Here is a 17,324-nt window from a genome sequence, read left to right on the forward strand (position 1 = left end):
ACTAGACTTGTGGCAAATTTTCAGGCATCATCTTGGCTAACTTCTACTTATCTCTCAGCTATCCATTTAGGTCACTTTATTTCAGGAAGTGAAATATATTTTATTTGGTCTCTCTCCTCAGTCTGGGTCAGAAGTACCTCCTACAAGCACCCACTGTATCCCAAACTTTCCCCAACAAAATATTCATCCCCCTGGACAGTAACTGCCTCCTTACTTTGTCTCAAATTCCCCATTCCACTGTAATTTCAGTGAGAGCAAAAACCATCCTGGTTTCCCTGTACTATTATTTTCCCCAGGGCCCAGCAAAGAGCCTAGCACATGGCAAATACTGCACTAATATTTACTGAATTAATGACTAGAACTCTGACTCCATGATTCCTAATTATTTTCATAATAGTGATCAGATAGACAAAAAGTTGTGAATACTTTATAGTTGAACATATTATGTATATGTTAAAGACTTATGTTAAAAGAAGTCCTTATACCAGCTATCATGATAATGAAAATTTTCTCTGCTCCTAACATGGAGATGCAAAAAAAAAAAAAAAAAAAATCAGCAGTCCATCCACAAAAGTTTCCAAGATTCTTAAATATTTAGAAGGGTCCTGCTATTGCCACAGGCAAGCATTATCACCAGAGTCAAACACTGCCTTTTTGACATTACCCTCACCTCAAGGGCAGGCTGGACTCTCTGCTTCTGGTGTCTTCCTTAGTCTACTTGGTGTCCACATATTGAGTTCTCACTGTGAGTCAGTACCTGTTCTAAGTTAGTACATACATTATCTCATTAAATTCTTACAACAACCCTAGGAGGAAGGTTCTATTTTCATCACCTTTTCACAATGGGAATGCCAAGACACAGGGAGGTTCTGTGACTTGCCCAAAGCTACTGAGAGGTGGACCTAGGATTCAAACCCAGCTTTTGCTCTTAATCATTATACTGGAAGATTTTCTTTCTAGTACCTCTTTGACGATAACCTTCTTACTTAGACTGGCCTCCTCCCGCTCTCCAAACACATCTTGGATTTCCCAACTCCATGCATCTAGAATATCATTCTATTAAGAATTCAAAGGAGCCTTATAGATTATCTTATCAAATACTCCTATGTTATCAATAACAAAGTAGTAATATGTGTCATGGAAAGAATAACAGCACTGGAACAAGAAAAGCCTAAAGTCAAAGCTTGGCTGTTTCAGTTATCTAGGGCTGTGTAACAAATCACTTCATAACACAGCAGTTGGAACAATAGCAATTTACTACTTCTCACATTTATGTGGGTCAGCTGGGCAGTTCCTCTTCTGGTTTCACCCGAGCTCACTCATAGGGCTGCATTCAGCTGGAGAGTCTGTGGGGGCTAGAAGGCTTTTCATGACCTCACTTACATGTCTGGTTTTGCTGGGGCGCTTTCCATGTGGCCTTTCAACCTCCAGATATATGCTGGTCTTGGTGACAGGAGCTGAAAATAATTTGTGGCCATATTTAATCTACCTCACTTCCTAGTTGGTTGACCTTGGGCAATTTACTTTTTCTCTCCTGAGATCAGTTTCCTATCTGGGAAACTGTGAAAGTAATCCCAATTGTCTCAGGTTCTCCTAAGTATTAGATGAAATGATACATGCCAAGTATCTAACAAACTCCTTGTCATATGACAACTATTTATCCAATGTTAGTTTCCCTTGCTCTAAATCATACAGTTACTTGACATATCTAGGGCCTGGAGTGAACCCTTCCTCCCACTCCCCACAATCTCTGTATAGTCTGCTTAAATCCTATAGTTCAATCAAAATGCAATTCTACTCTCATTTTCTTTACAAAAATTTCCAAAATCACTAGCCTTCAATAACTGTCTATATTAGGAAATTCCAAAGTTCTGTGTATAAATGAACAGTTCTCAGCCTTTTGTTCATATACTCATAGAAACACTTAGTAAAGTTACATGTTAAATGACTTATTGTTATGCACAATTTATCATTTCTGGCTAGCTGGATATAATTCTACCCCTCTCTCCCCAGCTTAAGAAAGCATATAGAAATGTGGATATCTTTATTATCCTTATAATCTGTTCAAATATATTTTATAAAGCAAATCATTTACAAAATTTGCTTCATTATCAACAAATTACTTGCAATTACTGGTCTAAATCACTCATTTGACACTAAGCACATGCTCCTTGTGTTTAAATCTTTTTAAGGATATATCCTGTCTTCCTAACTAGATTTAAAATACCAATAAAATGAAAGACCTTGATATATATATATATATATATACACACTTATAAATATATGCATATATATATTTATCTTGTAGTTCTATCATAGTGTACTAAACATAACAGAAGGGCAATACATATTTCTCATATACTCCCTGTTGAGGTTTATGTCAACAATGAGCATGAAGCAGCATGGAACAGTGGGAAAGAAAACTGTATAGAAACACAGGCTCCAGGCGCCTGGGTGGCTCAGTTGGTTGGGCAACTGCCTTCGGCTCAGGTCATAATCCTGGAGTCCCGGGATCGAGTCCCGCGTCGGGCTCCTGCTCGGCAGGGAGTCTGCTTCTCCCTCTGACCCTCCCCCATCTCATGTGCTCTCTCTCTCTCATTGTCTCTCTCTGAAATAAATAAATAAATAAATAAATAAATAAATAAATAAATAAATAAATAAATAAATCTTTAAAAAAAAGAAACACAGGCTCCACGTTTATGTGCTGGCTCTAGGGTTCTGGACCAAGAAGTTACTTATCCCTTGAGCTTCTGTGGTATAATGGGAGAAAACACTGGATGAAGTGAATGGGGGCTCTTAGGTACACAAAACTCACTCTTAGACCAGTGGGTCTCAAAGTGTGTTTGGGGGTCATTTTTTATCAAACTGCACAGGCCTGATCCTTCCCTTCCCTTACTCACTGATATATACTGGAATGGGAAGGCAAGAGGGAAATTTGGGAGATGTTCTCCTGGTGAGAACTGCTACAGCATCAGACTTTGAGTTTATTCAGTGTAGTTAACTCTAATAGTTTTATGCAGTTGCAGGGAGAAAGAATCTTTCTCCATATCTCCATAATTACTCTGCATACTGAGAGTATTTTTATTAAATTGAACCAAGTTACTGTTTTCCCAAAGAAGGTTTCTCATCTCTAGGGGCCTGGAGAGGGAAACATAGATTCACAGGTATCATTCAGTCTACAGCCTACGTAAAAAACTGACCTTGCCAAATTCCTAACCATATAATCATTTCCTTCAGTGCTTTTCTTTCTTATCACAGTCAACTCAAAAAAGTCCTTACATTGATATGAGTTTGCATAATGCCTGGAAGACAGCACAATGTTTGCTGTTTAACTAATCTCCAGCTGCATTGAGAGCTGTTCTCTCTGTGATAATTCACACTAACAGGTTGTTATGGTTATATTTATACCTACCACAGTAGGAGACACCAGAAGGTGCTGAATAAGTGCTTTTGGATTGACTAGAATGACCTGTACACATCTTGGTTCTTTTCCAGAGCAGTGGAGAAAACTGGATAATTTACTCCACCTCTGGCTCTTAACAGCTCAGAGAGGTCTCTTATGAAAAAGAAAGAGGATAAAACCTTAGGGAGGTTGTTAGCAATTTAGCATTTCCTTTTTTTTTTTTTTTTTTTAAAGATTTTATTTATTTATTTGAGAGAGCGAGAATGAGAGAGAGTACATGAGAGGGGGGAGGGTCAGAGGGAGAAGCAGGCTCCTCGCCGAGCAGGGAGCCCGATGCGGGACTCGATCCCGGGACTCCAGGACCATGACCTGAGCCGAAGGCAGTTGCTTAACCAACTGAGCCACCCAGGCGCCCAATTTAGCATTTCTGAGCCAGGTGGGAGCATCTAATTTCTCACTAAAGAGAGCAGCTTGATCTCCAGGGTGTGGCAACAACAAAGCTACTGCTAATAAAGGGCCCTCACATTTGTTTAGCCTTTTATAGGTTACAAGATGCTTTCATATCTCCCATCTCGCTGGAGCTCTGAGCAACCTTGTCAGGCAGATGTTATTAACCTTCATTTTATAGAAGAAGCAGCTAAGGCATAGGTGGCTTATATGACATGACCAAAGTCACACAACTAGAAAATGGCACAGCCAGAACAAGTACCAAGCTACTCCTCATTGAATTAATCATTAATCATTTTCAAGACAGGAAAGAAACTTCACATAAAATAGTTTAAGCAGGAGGGGCACCTGGGTGGCTCAGTCATTAAGCGTCTGCCTTTGGCTCAGGTCACGATCTCAGGGTCCTGGGGTCGAGCCCCGCATCAGGCTCCCTGCTCCGCGGGAAGCCTGCTTCTCCCTCTCCCACTCCCCCTGCTTTTGTTCCCTCTCTCGCTATATCTCTGTCAAATAAATAATTAAAATCTTAAAAAAAAATAGTTTAAGCAGGAAATAAACTTTTGACTTACATATAGCTAGGAAAGCATAGAAGATATTGTGGTTATCTCCCCAAGATCTGTTCCCTTTGCTCTTGGTATCTCCCCTATTTCCTTCCTCATTATCCAGGCTCCCCCTCCATCCCAACTGTGGCACCATGTGCTTTTGGGGAAACTAACCTACTCCTGATTGGAAGAGAAAGGTTTATGCTCTGGTTTACACTTGTCAGCATAATCCTACTTCCTGGCCATAGTTACTGGTTCAAGGATGGGCATGTGATACTATATGGCCCAATGAGAAGCAAGGAGAGGTTTGTTGAGAGTTTCAGGAAAAGAAATTTACTGAATTTTCTGAGAAAGTACCTGGAAGCAACTGCCTCCCACCAGATGTTAGGGGAATGGATACAACTGCCTTTTTATAACTATGTAGAAATCCAGACCCTAAATCGAAGCTGACACTGTGTATGGCAAACAGGGTCTATGATACATTATTCAACTACTAGATCAACTAATTCTGAAGCACAACCTATCTCGGGACTTCGCAGTTTCGTAGGCCATGGGCTACCTTAGTATACTTCGTGGCAAGTAACAGAAAACTCAACTCAAATTGGTCTAGACATGAATGGGCTTCCTGTTACTTGCCTGTTTGCCATGGAGTATACTAAGGTAACTGAAGGAACGGAAGGGGGAGCTTAAGAAACAAGGGCTTTGGAGGCTGGAATTCAGATCTCCATGGCATTGGGACTTTCCCTCTTCATCTTGCACTCTCTCTCTCATTCTCTTCTACGGCAAACATGCCTCTTCCACCATGTTGCAAATAAATGATCATCTGCCACTTCAGTGTATCAACTGGTGTGCTGACAGGAAAGAGGCCTTTCAGATTTAATAATCTGAGGAGAGTCTAATAGATTATATACAAAAATATGGGTAGAGGGGCGCCTGGGTGGCTCAGTCGTTAAGCATCTGCCTTCGGCTCAGGTCATGATCCCAGGGTCCTGGGCTCGAGCCCCACATCAGGCTCTCTGCTTGGCAGGAGGCCTGCTTCTCCCTCTCCCACTCCCCCCTGCTGTGTTCCCTCTCTAGCTATCTCTCTGTCAAATAAATAAATAAAATCTTTAAATTAAAAAAAATATATATATGGGTAGAAATACCTCAAAGGATAATGTAGGGCCTCAGAGCTAGACACACTTGATGAGGAGATGTTACCTCTCTGAATGAGGGATGAGGGAAAGGTAGCAGCTACTGGATTCAGAAACCAAAAGGCCTTTGTGGAGAGAATCACCTGACATCAATTATGTCAAAGGATCAATCAGATTGCCTTCCAACCTCAATCTCTTCCTTCTTTCAGTTACCTTCTCGTGTTCCCCAATGACCAACCAGACTGAAATCGGAAGAGAAGGAAGCCTGTGGAAGCACTCCATACAGGTCAGCCTTCTGAGGCACAGTGGGCTGTAGAAGAGTGGAGGATAGATTTAGAAGGGCATAAGGAAGACATCCAGTGCAATAAAGTTAGCAACCTCTGCAGAATGACAGCATTTTTTAAAATTAAGTAATCTCTATGCCCAACATGGGGCTTCAACTCACACCTCCAAGGTCAAGAGTTGCATGCTCTACCAACTGAGCCAGCCAGGTGCCCCCAGAGCATTTATTTTTAAGTTATCTGAATGTCAATACCAGTAAAAGGAGTCTGGCCCTATTTGGGGCAGTGGCTGACTTCTTGGGCCAATTGAATAAACATACAAATAATTCCTTATTCTCAACAAATACTCTGTAGAAGAGTGTATCAAGGAGAGTTTTATTATAAAACATAATGAGCAGAATATTTAGATCTTACCTGGTTTCCCACTGACATTTTATTTTACTTTAATTCAATTAATTAACATATAGTGTATTATTAGTTTCAAAGACAGAATTCAGTGATTCATCAGTCGTATATAACACCCAGTGCTCATTACATCAGGTGCCCTCCTTAATGCCCATCACCCAGCTACCCCAGCTCCCCATCCACCTCCCCTCCAGCAACTCTGTTTGTTTCCTATAGCTAAGAGTCTCTTATGGCTTGTTTCCCTCTCTGATTTCATCTTATTTTGTTTTTCCCTCCTTTCCTCTATGGTCTTCTGTTTTGTTTCTTAAATTCCACATATGAGTGAAATCATATAATTGTCTTTCTCTGATTGGCTTATTTTGCTTAGCATAATACCCTCTAGTTCCATTCCACTGACCTTTTTAATTGATGCAAGTTAAATACAAGGCTAGGGCTATCATAAAGCAGCTCAGATCAGTGTAGCAGTGTTATGATGGGCAATCACATTATTATTGTCATTGCTATTATTATCATTATAGATTATAGCAGTATCTTTATTGCTACTAAAACAAAGTATTATTATTATTACTAAATTATAGCTTAATGATTAGAAAAAAGGACTTTTGCTCATAACAGCAAAAGCTGAAAACTTAAATTTTCTTGTTATGTTCTCACAATGGAATATTAACCAAGAATGAAAGTAGTGACAGCAAAGTTTTAATAACATAGAAAATCCCAGAAGATAATATAGATTATTAAAATCTTTTTATAAAAATAAGAAATAAGTAAAACAGTGTAAGTGATAAAACACCTTCTCCCCAAAAGCAATTATAAAAACAAAATATAGGTGTCTTTGGGGCCCCTGGGTGCCTCAGTCAGTTAAGCATCTGACTCTTGATCTCAGCTCAGGTCTTGATCTCAGGGTCATGAGTTCAAGCCTTGGGTTTGGGTTGCACGCTGGATGTGGAGCCTACTTAAAAAAAAAGAAGGTGGGTGTCTTAAGGGGGAAGCAAGGGGATGGGATAGGGATAGAGAACATAAAAAAATGTAAGTTGTCTGTTCTTAGTTTAGGTGGTAGGTTCATGATGTTCATTTTATTAGTAATGATAGATAATTAAATAAATGAATATGATTAGGGCTCTGCACTGGACCAATGATGAGACTGTTTCTATCATAAACTGATGATTATATTTCATTCAGTACTCTCTACTTAGGAACAACAACATTCTTCACCAAGAATGATGTTCATAACAGCTTTATCTTTAATAGCAAAAAAAAACCCCTGAAAATAACACAAATGTCTAACCCAAATAACATTAACTGAAGTCGGTGAATGATTAAACAAAACTGGCACATCTGTATAGTGGAATACTACTCAGCAATGAAAAGAAACAAACTAGTAATAAACACAATAATCTGGATGGATATCAAGGGCATTTTGCTTAGTGAAAAAAATACTAGTTTCAAAAGGCTACTCACTGCATGATTCCATTTAATAACATTCTCAAAAATGACAAAACTATAAGATGTGGATGCCAAGGGGCAGATATATAAAGGAGTAGCATTAGGGAGTTCCCTTGTGGTTATGGAACAGTTTTGCATCCTGAATGTGGTGGTGGTTACACAAATATACACATAAGATAAAACTGCATAGAACCACACACACACACACACACCAAAAAACCAAGTATATTATAAAGATATAGTACTCTAAGCATGTTGGTATAGACACATGAATGGACAAAAAAGATCAATGGAATGGAAAAGAGAGACCAGTTATGGATCCAAATACAAACAGAAATTAAGTATCTAATAAGATGACATTTCTAATCAGTGACAAAAAAAAAAAGATGGGTTTATTTAATAAAAATTATCTGACCTAAATAGATCAGAGATATTATAAGTAAAAAAAAAAAAAAAAAAAAGCAAAATGATTAAAGTGCATGAGATAACTTTTCTTAAATAACAAGAAAGCATGAGATAACTTTTCTTAAATAATCAAGGAGAGCGGCTCAGTCAGTTAAGCATCTGCCTTTGGCTCAGGTCATGATCCCGGTCCTAGGATTGAGTTCCATGTCGGGCTCCCTGCTCAGCGAGGAGTCTGCTTCTCCCTCTCCCTCTGCCCCTCCCCACTGCTTGTGTTCTCTCTCTCTCGTGCATTCTCTCAAATAAATAAAATTAAAAAAATAATCAAGGAGAAATTCAGAAAACATAAAATATTTATATAGATGACTACATACAAATTAAAAATACCACACATGAAATAATACAATAAACAAAGTAAAAAAGATAAATGACAAGCTGGAAAATATGCTTGCAAAACATACAACAGACAAAAAATTGATTTCCTTGAGATAAAAAGAGCTCCTACAATAAGAGAAAACCAATATAAAAATGGGAAAAGACATGAACGAAAGTTAATAACAATAACAAACTAAAACACAGCTCCAAAATATATATGATATGAAATCTCATTCACAATTTTATTTTTTTAAAGATTTTATTTATTTATTTATTTATTTATTTATTTATTTGACACAGAGAGAGAGAGAGAGAGTGCGTGCACAAGCAGGCAGAGGGAGAGGGAGAAGCAGGCTCCCCACTGAGTGGAGAGGCCAATGACCTGAGCCAAAGGCAGATGGTTAACCAACTGAGCTACCCAGGTGCCCCTCATTCACAATTTTAAAGATATAAATTCTCTCTGTCAAATGGATAGATAAAATCTTTTTTAAAAAAAGATATAAATTTTAAAACTTTAAAAAAGTTTTACGATAAATTTTATTGACCAAGGTTTATTGAGAAAAAAAAAAAGAAATAATTAACAGCTTAGAAGATCAGAGACCCTAAAGCTTACAGGTAATTATCATCTCATTCCTATGTTTATTCATTCAAAAACTCACAATACTTAGCATCTGTACATGCCAGGCATTATTGGTGCTGAATATGCAGCAGTGAACAAAATAGATAAAAAACCCCTGCGCTCATAAAGCTCATATGCATTCAAGTAAGGAATAGAGAGGCATGCTGAGAGCCAGCTTTGGGTGAAGACAAGAGTAAGATGAGAGAGACAAAGATAAAATTTACCTATTTCACATATCTACATACAAATCTCCTCATTGTCAACTGCCTGGCAATATCCTACCCATCTATCTCTGAGTTCATCTCTAATGAATCCTACTTCCTCCCTGACTTCTTCCCACTCACCCTACATTGTAAAAAAAATATTTTTACAAATTCTAAAACAGTATATAATATGGTGACAGTTTTTCATTTCCTGCAATGTGTACAATTGTGCCTTGGATGTATCGGATGTTTGGTATATGAATAAATGAATTTTTGTCAAAGGCAGCATGTGGACTATGTAAGCAGTAGAGCTGTTGTAAGAGAAAGCAGATGGCTTACGGGGAGGGGGCAGGAGAACAGATGACCAGGTTCCTGCTGCTCCAAGATGCAAAATATACCTCTAATTAACTGCAATAAATGTGCATCATCAATACCATGTCAGCAAATATGAAATCATTTTCAATAGGCCATAATGTAGCTAAAGGAAATAATGAAATACGGTAAAGAGAGTCATGCACATCCATTTTTGTTTGACTATTTGAAAGCAAAGCATTAATAGGTAAGGCTATAAACACAATGGAAATATATTTAATTAATAGCTAAATGAAAATACTTTATGGTCAAAGAATTGCTTTTTAGGCTTTTCACCACCTTAACTTTAATTAAGTAAAACTCTTTTGAAGTAGAACTTAGTCTTTTTGAAATGAAATATGTCCCCCAGTGCTATTATTATAAAGCTGAAACACAACATCCTTGCCTTGGCATGTCATAAAAGCCAGTTCTCTGTGTATACTTGTAATTCAAGCATGCAGTAAAGAGAGATTGCAGAACATTCAGGAATAAAAACCAAGAACAAGTGGGAAAGAAACATAATAAAAAGCCAGGATTATAATGTTCAAATACATGGTACTGACAGCCTTAATGAATGTACTTTTCAAAGATTACGCATCACCAAAATCCCTTTTCACCAACAGGAGGCTGGGGAAACAGAGGAAGTAACACAAAAGGCACATTTAGAATAAAGATGTAACATTAATTCAAGTCAGTGATAAATTAGAAAATAGTTCTTGAGAGTTAAATGACTCATAATCAGTTTTAAGTGGTAAAATTTTCCAATTCTTACGTAGGGGAACTCACACTGCTCTACCCCTACTTGGAATCAGCAACAACTAAAAAATAATAAATAAAAACATATTTTAAAAATAGAAAAAATATTTTTAAAATGTTTTAAATAAAAAATGGAGTGGTTCTGCATTTGTGATGAGTAAAAACCAGAATCAATTCTTTTATTTTAATTTTAATTAAAAAAATTTTTTTTAAATAGGCTCCATGCCTAGCATGGAGCCCAATGCAGGGCTCAAACTCACGACCCTGAGATCAAGGCCTGAGCTGAGATCAAGAATTGGAAACTTAACCAACTGAGCCACCCAGACGTCCCAAAACTGAAATCAATTCTGAAACTGTCCCTGCGGCAGCTGGAATCCAAGAGGTGGCTGTGCCAGGGTGGAGGTGGACAGAATGAACTGCCAAAAAGGGCATCCTATGTGAGGACCAGTCTTTACCAATGTGTACCAAATTAGGCCAGTTCCAAATTATCAGGCCAGGTCCAACTTGGGCACTTAATCTCAGCTTACCAGTGACCAGGGTTACCTTAGGAGGTATGTTCCACAACATCCCTTGGCTGCTCCATGAGCTGGGGACTTGGTAGCTTCTGTACTCTGGAGAGGTCCTGTCAAAGACAGCTGCTAGTCTGTCACCAAATCCCTTCCTCTGAGGTCACCTCAGCAGGATAGGCTCAAGCTGGCTGTGTTCTTCTACTCAAGATATCCTGATAATAGGGAGTGTGGCCAGGGGAGATTTTTATTTAGCTATTAGTTAGATATATTTTCATTGTGTTACTTGCCTGCATGATGGATTGGGTGGATCAGTCACTTACTCAGGGGTGGACGAGGGCACAAAACCTGTGCAGTGTGAGAGAGCAAGGGACATTGTGGCTACATAAAACTTTTCTGCCCCACTGGCCTTTAAGTTCTCCATGTCTTACTCTTATACTCCTCATTGTTACACTATTCAGCATCAGGCCTGTATTCCCTGCAAAATAACCTAAAATGCTCAGCATATACACATCCACAGAGCCCCCAACTCTCATTGTTCCCTGACCTGAATCCATGTTTCTACACCTGTCTCAACTCTTCCTCCTAGTCTCAGTGCAACAGTCAAAACAATCTCTCCTCCCCATGAGCTCTCCAGTTGTCATGGTAACCAAAAGACAAGTGCAAAGAAAAAAAATCACATAACAAGGCTAGACACAAAAGTTGAGCTATCTCCAGGGGACTTGTTGAGAACTACTTCTTTTCATCTTGAATGCATGTAACAAATAAACTACAGTCTGTGTGGTTCTTTTTAACTGTTCACCTTGATTAGTTAAAGAAAGGTGTACGTGTTGGGGGGACTAGCTCAACCTGTTTTTTTGTTTTTTACTATTTTTTTTATTCTTATGTTAATCCCCATACATTACATCATTAGTTTTAGATGTAGTGTTCCATGATTCATTGTTTGTGCATAACACCCAGTGCTCCATGCAGAATGTGCCCTCCTCAATACCCATCACCAGGCAAACCCATCCTCCCACCCCCCTCCCCTCTAGAACCCTCAGTTTGTTTTTCAGAGTCCATTGTCTCTCATGGTTCGTCTACCCCTCCGATTTCCCCCCCTTCATTCTTCCCCTCCTACTACCTTCTTCTTCTTCTTTTTTTTCCTTAACATATATTGCATTATTTGTTTCAGAGGTACAGATCTGAGATTCAACAGTCTTGCACAATTCACAGCGCTTACCAGAGCACATACCCTCCCCAGTGTCTATCACCCAGTCACCCCATCCCTCCCACCCCACCCCACCCACTCCAGCAACCCTCAGTTTGTTTCCTGCGATTAAGAATTCCTCATATCAGTAAGGTCATGTGATACATGTCTTTCTCTGTTTGATTTATTTCGCTCAACATAATACCCTCCAGTTCCATCCACGTTGTTGCAAATGGCAAGATCTCATTCCTTTTGATGGCTGCATAAGATTCCATTGTATATATATACCACATCTTCTTTATCCATTCATCTCTCGATGGACATCTTGGCTCTTTCCACAGTTTGGCTATTGTGGACATTGCTGCTATAAACATTGGGGTGCATGTACCCTTTCGGATCCCTACTTTTGTATCTTTGGGGTAAATACCCAGTAGTGCAATTGCTGGATCATAGGGTAGCTCTATTTTCAACTTTTTGAGGAACCTCCATACTGTTTTCCAGAGTGGCTGCACCGCTTGCATTCCCACCAACAGTGTAGGAGGGTTCCCCTTTCTCCGCATCCCCGCCAACATCTGTCGTTTCCTGACTTGTTAATTTTAGCCATTCTGACCGGTGTGAGGTAGTATCTCATTGAGGTTTTGATTTGGATTTCCCTGATGCCGTAGCTCAACCTGTTTTAAAGAGGTTTGTTGTCAACCTCTTAATGCAACTTGCTTTAATTGCCTCAGGTTTTTTAAAATGTCATGGAAAGGGGGTGCCTGGGTGGCTCAGTTGGTTAAGCGACTGCCTTCGGCTCAGGTCATGATCCTGGAGTCCTGGGATCGAGTCCCGCATCGGGCTCCATGCTCGGCAGGGAGTCTGCTTCTCCCTCTCCCGCTCCCCCATCTTGTGTTCTTTCTCTCTCTCACTCTCTCTCAAATAAATAAATAAAATCTTTTAAAAAAAAATTAAAAAAAAAATAAATGTCATGGGAAAGCTTCAGAAGTGACTCAAAAGTAACGTAATTCACTTCAGACAAAAAATACCCCATTTCTTGACAATAAAGAATGCTTTAAGTAAAAGCAGGTTGTCTGTACAGCTCCATCCTTGCTTATTTTGCCTTGATTGAGATCAAGCATAGAGACAATTTCTCTAAGTGTTCCACGAGCATATATCATAGGGAAAACAGACTGCTCTTGGGATAGATTTGATACCAAATATTTGAAAAAGTACTTCATGAGATCAATTATTATTTCCTCTGATGTAAAACTCTATGCACTCAAAAATAAGAATTGAGCAACTACTGTCATATTAACTCATCTCTCTCACCGTTGATATGTGATGTTTTGATGCCCTCCCCCAGGAAATTTTGATGCCACGGTGTGGCATTCAAGAACCCTAAGATAGTATGTATGGCCTCTCTGTCTCTTGCTTTCTCTTTTGGTATGTAACACACACACATTCTCTCCCTTTTTCTCTCTCCTTCTAATTTTTCCATTTCTCCCCATCTTTAGCAGGTATTGTTGGAGCTTCTCCATATGCCAATTCTTCCTATTCTCATGCTGGTAGAGTTCCACTTTTGAGTAGATCCCATCTTCCTGCCCAAGGCTCTCTAGCTCCAGCTCACTGCAGGAGGGAATTATGACTGATCTAAGGCACTCATATGGTCTCATTCTCCTTGCCAGGAATTGGTTAGGTAGGTATATAATTTGGAAAATTAGTTGTGAGCAGAAAGCTGCCAAAAACCTCTGTGTTCTTAATTTCAAATTCCATTTGTTCATTATGGGTATATAGGAATGCAATTGAATTTTGTATATTAGTCTTATATCCTGCAACCTTGCTGTAATTGCTTATTAGTTCCAGGAGGTTTTTTTTTTTTTTTTTTCTCAATTCTCTTGGATTTTCTACATAGATATTCATGTCATTTGCAATCACAGACAGTTTTATGTCTTCCTTACCTATCAGTATACCTTTTATTTCCTTTTCTTATGTTACTGCATTAGCTACGATTTCCAGTATGATGTTGAAAAGGAGTGGTGAAAGGAGACATCCTTGCCTTGCTCCTCATGTTAGGGGAAAAAATTCAAGTTTATCACCATTAAGTATGATGTTAGCTGTAGGTTTTTATAGATAGTACCAAATTGAGAAGTTCCCCTCTATTCCTAAGTTTACTGAGAGTTTTTATTATGAATGGATGTTGGGTTTTGCACAATGTTTTTCCTGCATCTATTTCTATGATCATGTGCTCTCTCTTCTTTATCCTGTTGATGTGATGGATTACATTAAATGAATGTTGAACCAGCCTTGCATACCTGGGATAAATCCCACTTGGTTATGGTGTCATGGTGTATAATTTTTTTATATACTGTTGGGTTTTATTTGCTAATGCTTTGTTGAAGATTTTCATATCTATGCCCATAGATATGAAAGTTTTCTTTTCTTGTAATGTCTTTGTCTGGTTTTGGTAATAGGGTAATGCTGGCCTCACAGAATGAGTTAGGAAGTATTCCCTCTGCTTCTATCTTCTGAAATAAATTGTGGAGAACTGGTATAATTTCTTCTTTAAATGTCTGGGAGAACTCACCAGTGAACCCATTTGGGCTTGGTGCTTTCTGTATTGGAAAGTTATTAATTACTGCTTCAATTTCAATTTCCCTAACAGATACAGGGCTTTCAGATTGCCTATACCTTCTTGTGTGACTTTGGCAGATTTTGTCTTTCTAATATATGCATTTAATGTTATAAAATTTCTTCTAAGGACTGTTTACACTGTATCCTATAAATTTTGATAACTTGTATTTTCATTTAGTTCAAAACATTTTTAAATTTACCTTGACAAAACCACAATGAGATACCACCTCACACCAGTCAGAATGGCTAAAATTTAACAAGTCACGAAACAACAGATGTTGGCAAGGATGTGGAGAAAGGGGAACCCTCCTACACTGCTGGTGGGAATGCAAGCTGGTGCAGCCACTCTGGAAAACAGTATGGAGGTTCCTCAAAAAGTTGAAAATAGAGCTACCCTACGATCCAGCAATTGCACCACTGGGTATTTGCCCCAAAGATACAAATGTAGTGATCCGAAGGGGTACCAGCACCCCCAATGTTAATAGCAGCAATGTCCACAATAGCCGAACTATGGAAAGAGCCCATATATCCATCAACAGATGAATGGATAAAGAAGATGTGGTATATATATACAATGGAATATTATGCAGCTATCAAAAAATTGAAATCTTGCCATTTGCAACGACGTGGATGGAACTAGAGAGTATTATGCTAAGTGAAATAATAAGTCAATCAGAGAAGGACAATTATCTGACTGATATGTGGAATTTAAGAAACAAGGCAGAGGATCATAGGAGAAGAGAGGAAAAAAATGAAACAAGATGAAACCAGAGAGGGAGACAAACCATAAAAGACTCTTAATCTTAGGAAACAAACTGAGGGTTGCTGGAGGGGAGGGGGATGGAGGGCTGGGGTAACTGGGTGATGGACATTGGGGAGGGTATGTGTTGTAATGAACACTGGGTATTATATAAGGCTGATGAATCACAGACCTGTACCCCTGAAATCAATAATATATGTTAATTAATTGAATTTAAATTAAACAATTACAATAAAAATAATAAATTTACCTTGAGATTTCTTCTTTGACCCATGTGTTATGAGGAAGAATGTTGTTTAATCTCCAAATATTTTGGGATTTTCCAATTGTCTTTCTGTTGTTGATATCTAGTTTAATTCCACTGTGGTCTGAGAGCAGACATTCTTTTAAATGTGTTAAAGTGTGTCTTATGGCCCAGAATATGGTCTATCTTGGTGAATGTTCCATATGGGCTTGAGAAGAATGTATATTTTGCTGTTAGATGAAGAAGCCTATGGATGTTCATTATATCCAGTTGATTGATGGTACTGTTGAGTTCAACTATTTCCTTACTGATTTTCTGCTTCCTGGATATATCCATTTCTGATAGAAGGGTGCTGAAATCTCCAAATGTAATAGTGAATTCATCTATTTCTCCTTGCAGTTCTATCAGTTTTGGCCTTACATATTTTGGTGCTCTGTATACACAATAAGGATTGTGACAGCTTGAAGAATTAAACCCCTTATCGTTATGTGATGTCCCACTTGTTCTCTGATAACTTTCCTTGCTCTTAAGTCTGTCTCTCTAAACTGTTTTGTTTTTTTTTTTTTTGCCACTCAATATGTCTTATAACTTTTTCATGATAGTTGGACATGATGTACTGGGTAAAAGAACTGCTACAAATAGGTCTTTAGTAATGTGGTAAGGTGTGAGGGGAGTAGAAGTATTCTGTAGTCCTAAGATTAGTATTAGTCTTTTAAGGAGCCTGTACCTCCTTAAATTGTGAAATTCACAAGTACCTTTCAGTCTTCTCCCCAACTTAGAAGGGACAGGATGGCTAGAGTGGGCTTAGGTTGGGTATTTCCCTTTCCCTAGGTCAGTTAACCTCTGATAAAAACTCAGCAGATTAGGCTCTGGTTAAGCAGTTTCTTCTGAGCGCAGGCCTTGTTAAGAACAGATACTCTGGCATATTCAAAATGGCTACTTACCCCCTTGCCCTGCCAGAAGCATGAGGGATTTTTCTCCAGTATTCACTATGAGAACCTAGTCAAGGTCCTGGAGGTAAAACTGGCAATAGTATATACCCCCATATGACTGGGTCCTCTTGGAGTTTTTTTTTTTTAAAGATTTTATTTATTTATTTGAGAACGAGAATGAGAGAGAGAGAGTATGAGAGGGGGAGGGTCAGAGGGAGAAGCAGACTCCCTGCCGAGCAGGGAGCCCGATGCAGGACTCGATCCTGGGACTCCAGGATCATGACCTGAGCCGAAGGCAGTCGCTTAACCAACTGAGCCACCCAGGCGTCCCCCTCTTGGAGTTTTTGATTCTCAGACTTGGCCACATTGAGCCTCCAGTAATTCATCAATTGCAGTTTTGGTTTTTCAACCTTTGCACTGGTGTCTGAAGTTTCTGCTTGTGGGTTTCTGCTACAGTAAATTTCAATTTATATGAAATAAGCCTGTGTCTCCAGTTTGGGGGCAGCAGTTTGCATTGTAACCTCACTTCTCTGATGGACCCAAGAAAGCTGTTGATTTTTCAGTTTGTTAAGCTCTTTATTTTTTTGTTAGGATGCAATGACAACTTCCAAATTCCTTACGTGCCTGACTGGAAGCCGGAAGTCAGTAGTTATCTTTTGACCATAAGGCTGAAAACCACACATTTAGGATGACAGAGCAGAAAGATAAAAAGGAGACTGGTCATTA

At 38.9% G+C, this 17,324-nt stretch overlaps 1 protein-coding gene and 1 long non-coding RNA gene across 4 annotated transcripts in view; one reads left to right on the plus strand and one right to left on the minus strand.

The window, feature by feature from the left end:
* The window catches only part of LOC135362371 (uncharacterized), a 61,211-nt gene that overhangs the window by 34,575 nt on the left and 9,312 nt on the right, over positions 1-17,324 (minus strand). The window contains exon 2 of the long non-coding RNA XR_010406981.1: positions 1,269-1,457. This is a non-coding gene — a long non-coding RNA (uncharacterized LOC135362371). The remainder of the gene's footprint in view (positions 1-1,268; positions 1,458-17,324) is intronic.
* The window catches only part of PGM2L1 (phosphoglucomutase 2 like 1), a 112,956-nt gene that overhangs the window by 25,000 nt on the left and 70,632 nt on the right, over positions 1-17,324 (plus strand). Inside the window, exon 2 of one of the 3 annotated variants that reach the window (XM_064576928.1) lies at positions 5,732-5,808. The exons of the other annotated variants lie outside the window; for them this stretch is intronic. Within the exon in view, the coding sequence (XP_064432998.1) occupies positions 5,752-5,808 (57 nt within the window). The 5' untranslated portion in view covers positions 5,732-5,751. The remainder of the gene's footprint in view (positions 1-5,731; positions 5,809-17,324) is intronic. 3 annotated transcript variants of the gene reach the window in all.

Source organism: Mirounga angustirostris, unplaced genomic scaffold (assembly GCF_029215605.1).
Source record: "Mirounga angustirostris isolate CCGP_5_RB_7025 unplaced genomic scaffold, mMirAng1.0.hap1 SCAF_13, whole genome shotgun sequence".
Taxonomy (NCBI): Eukaryota; Metazoa; Chordata; class Mammalia; order Carnivora; family Phocidae; genus Mirounga; species Mirounga angustirostris.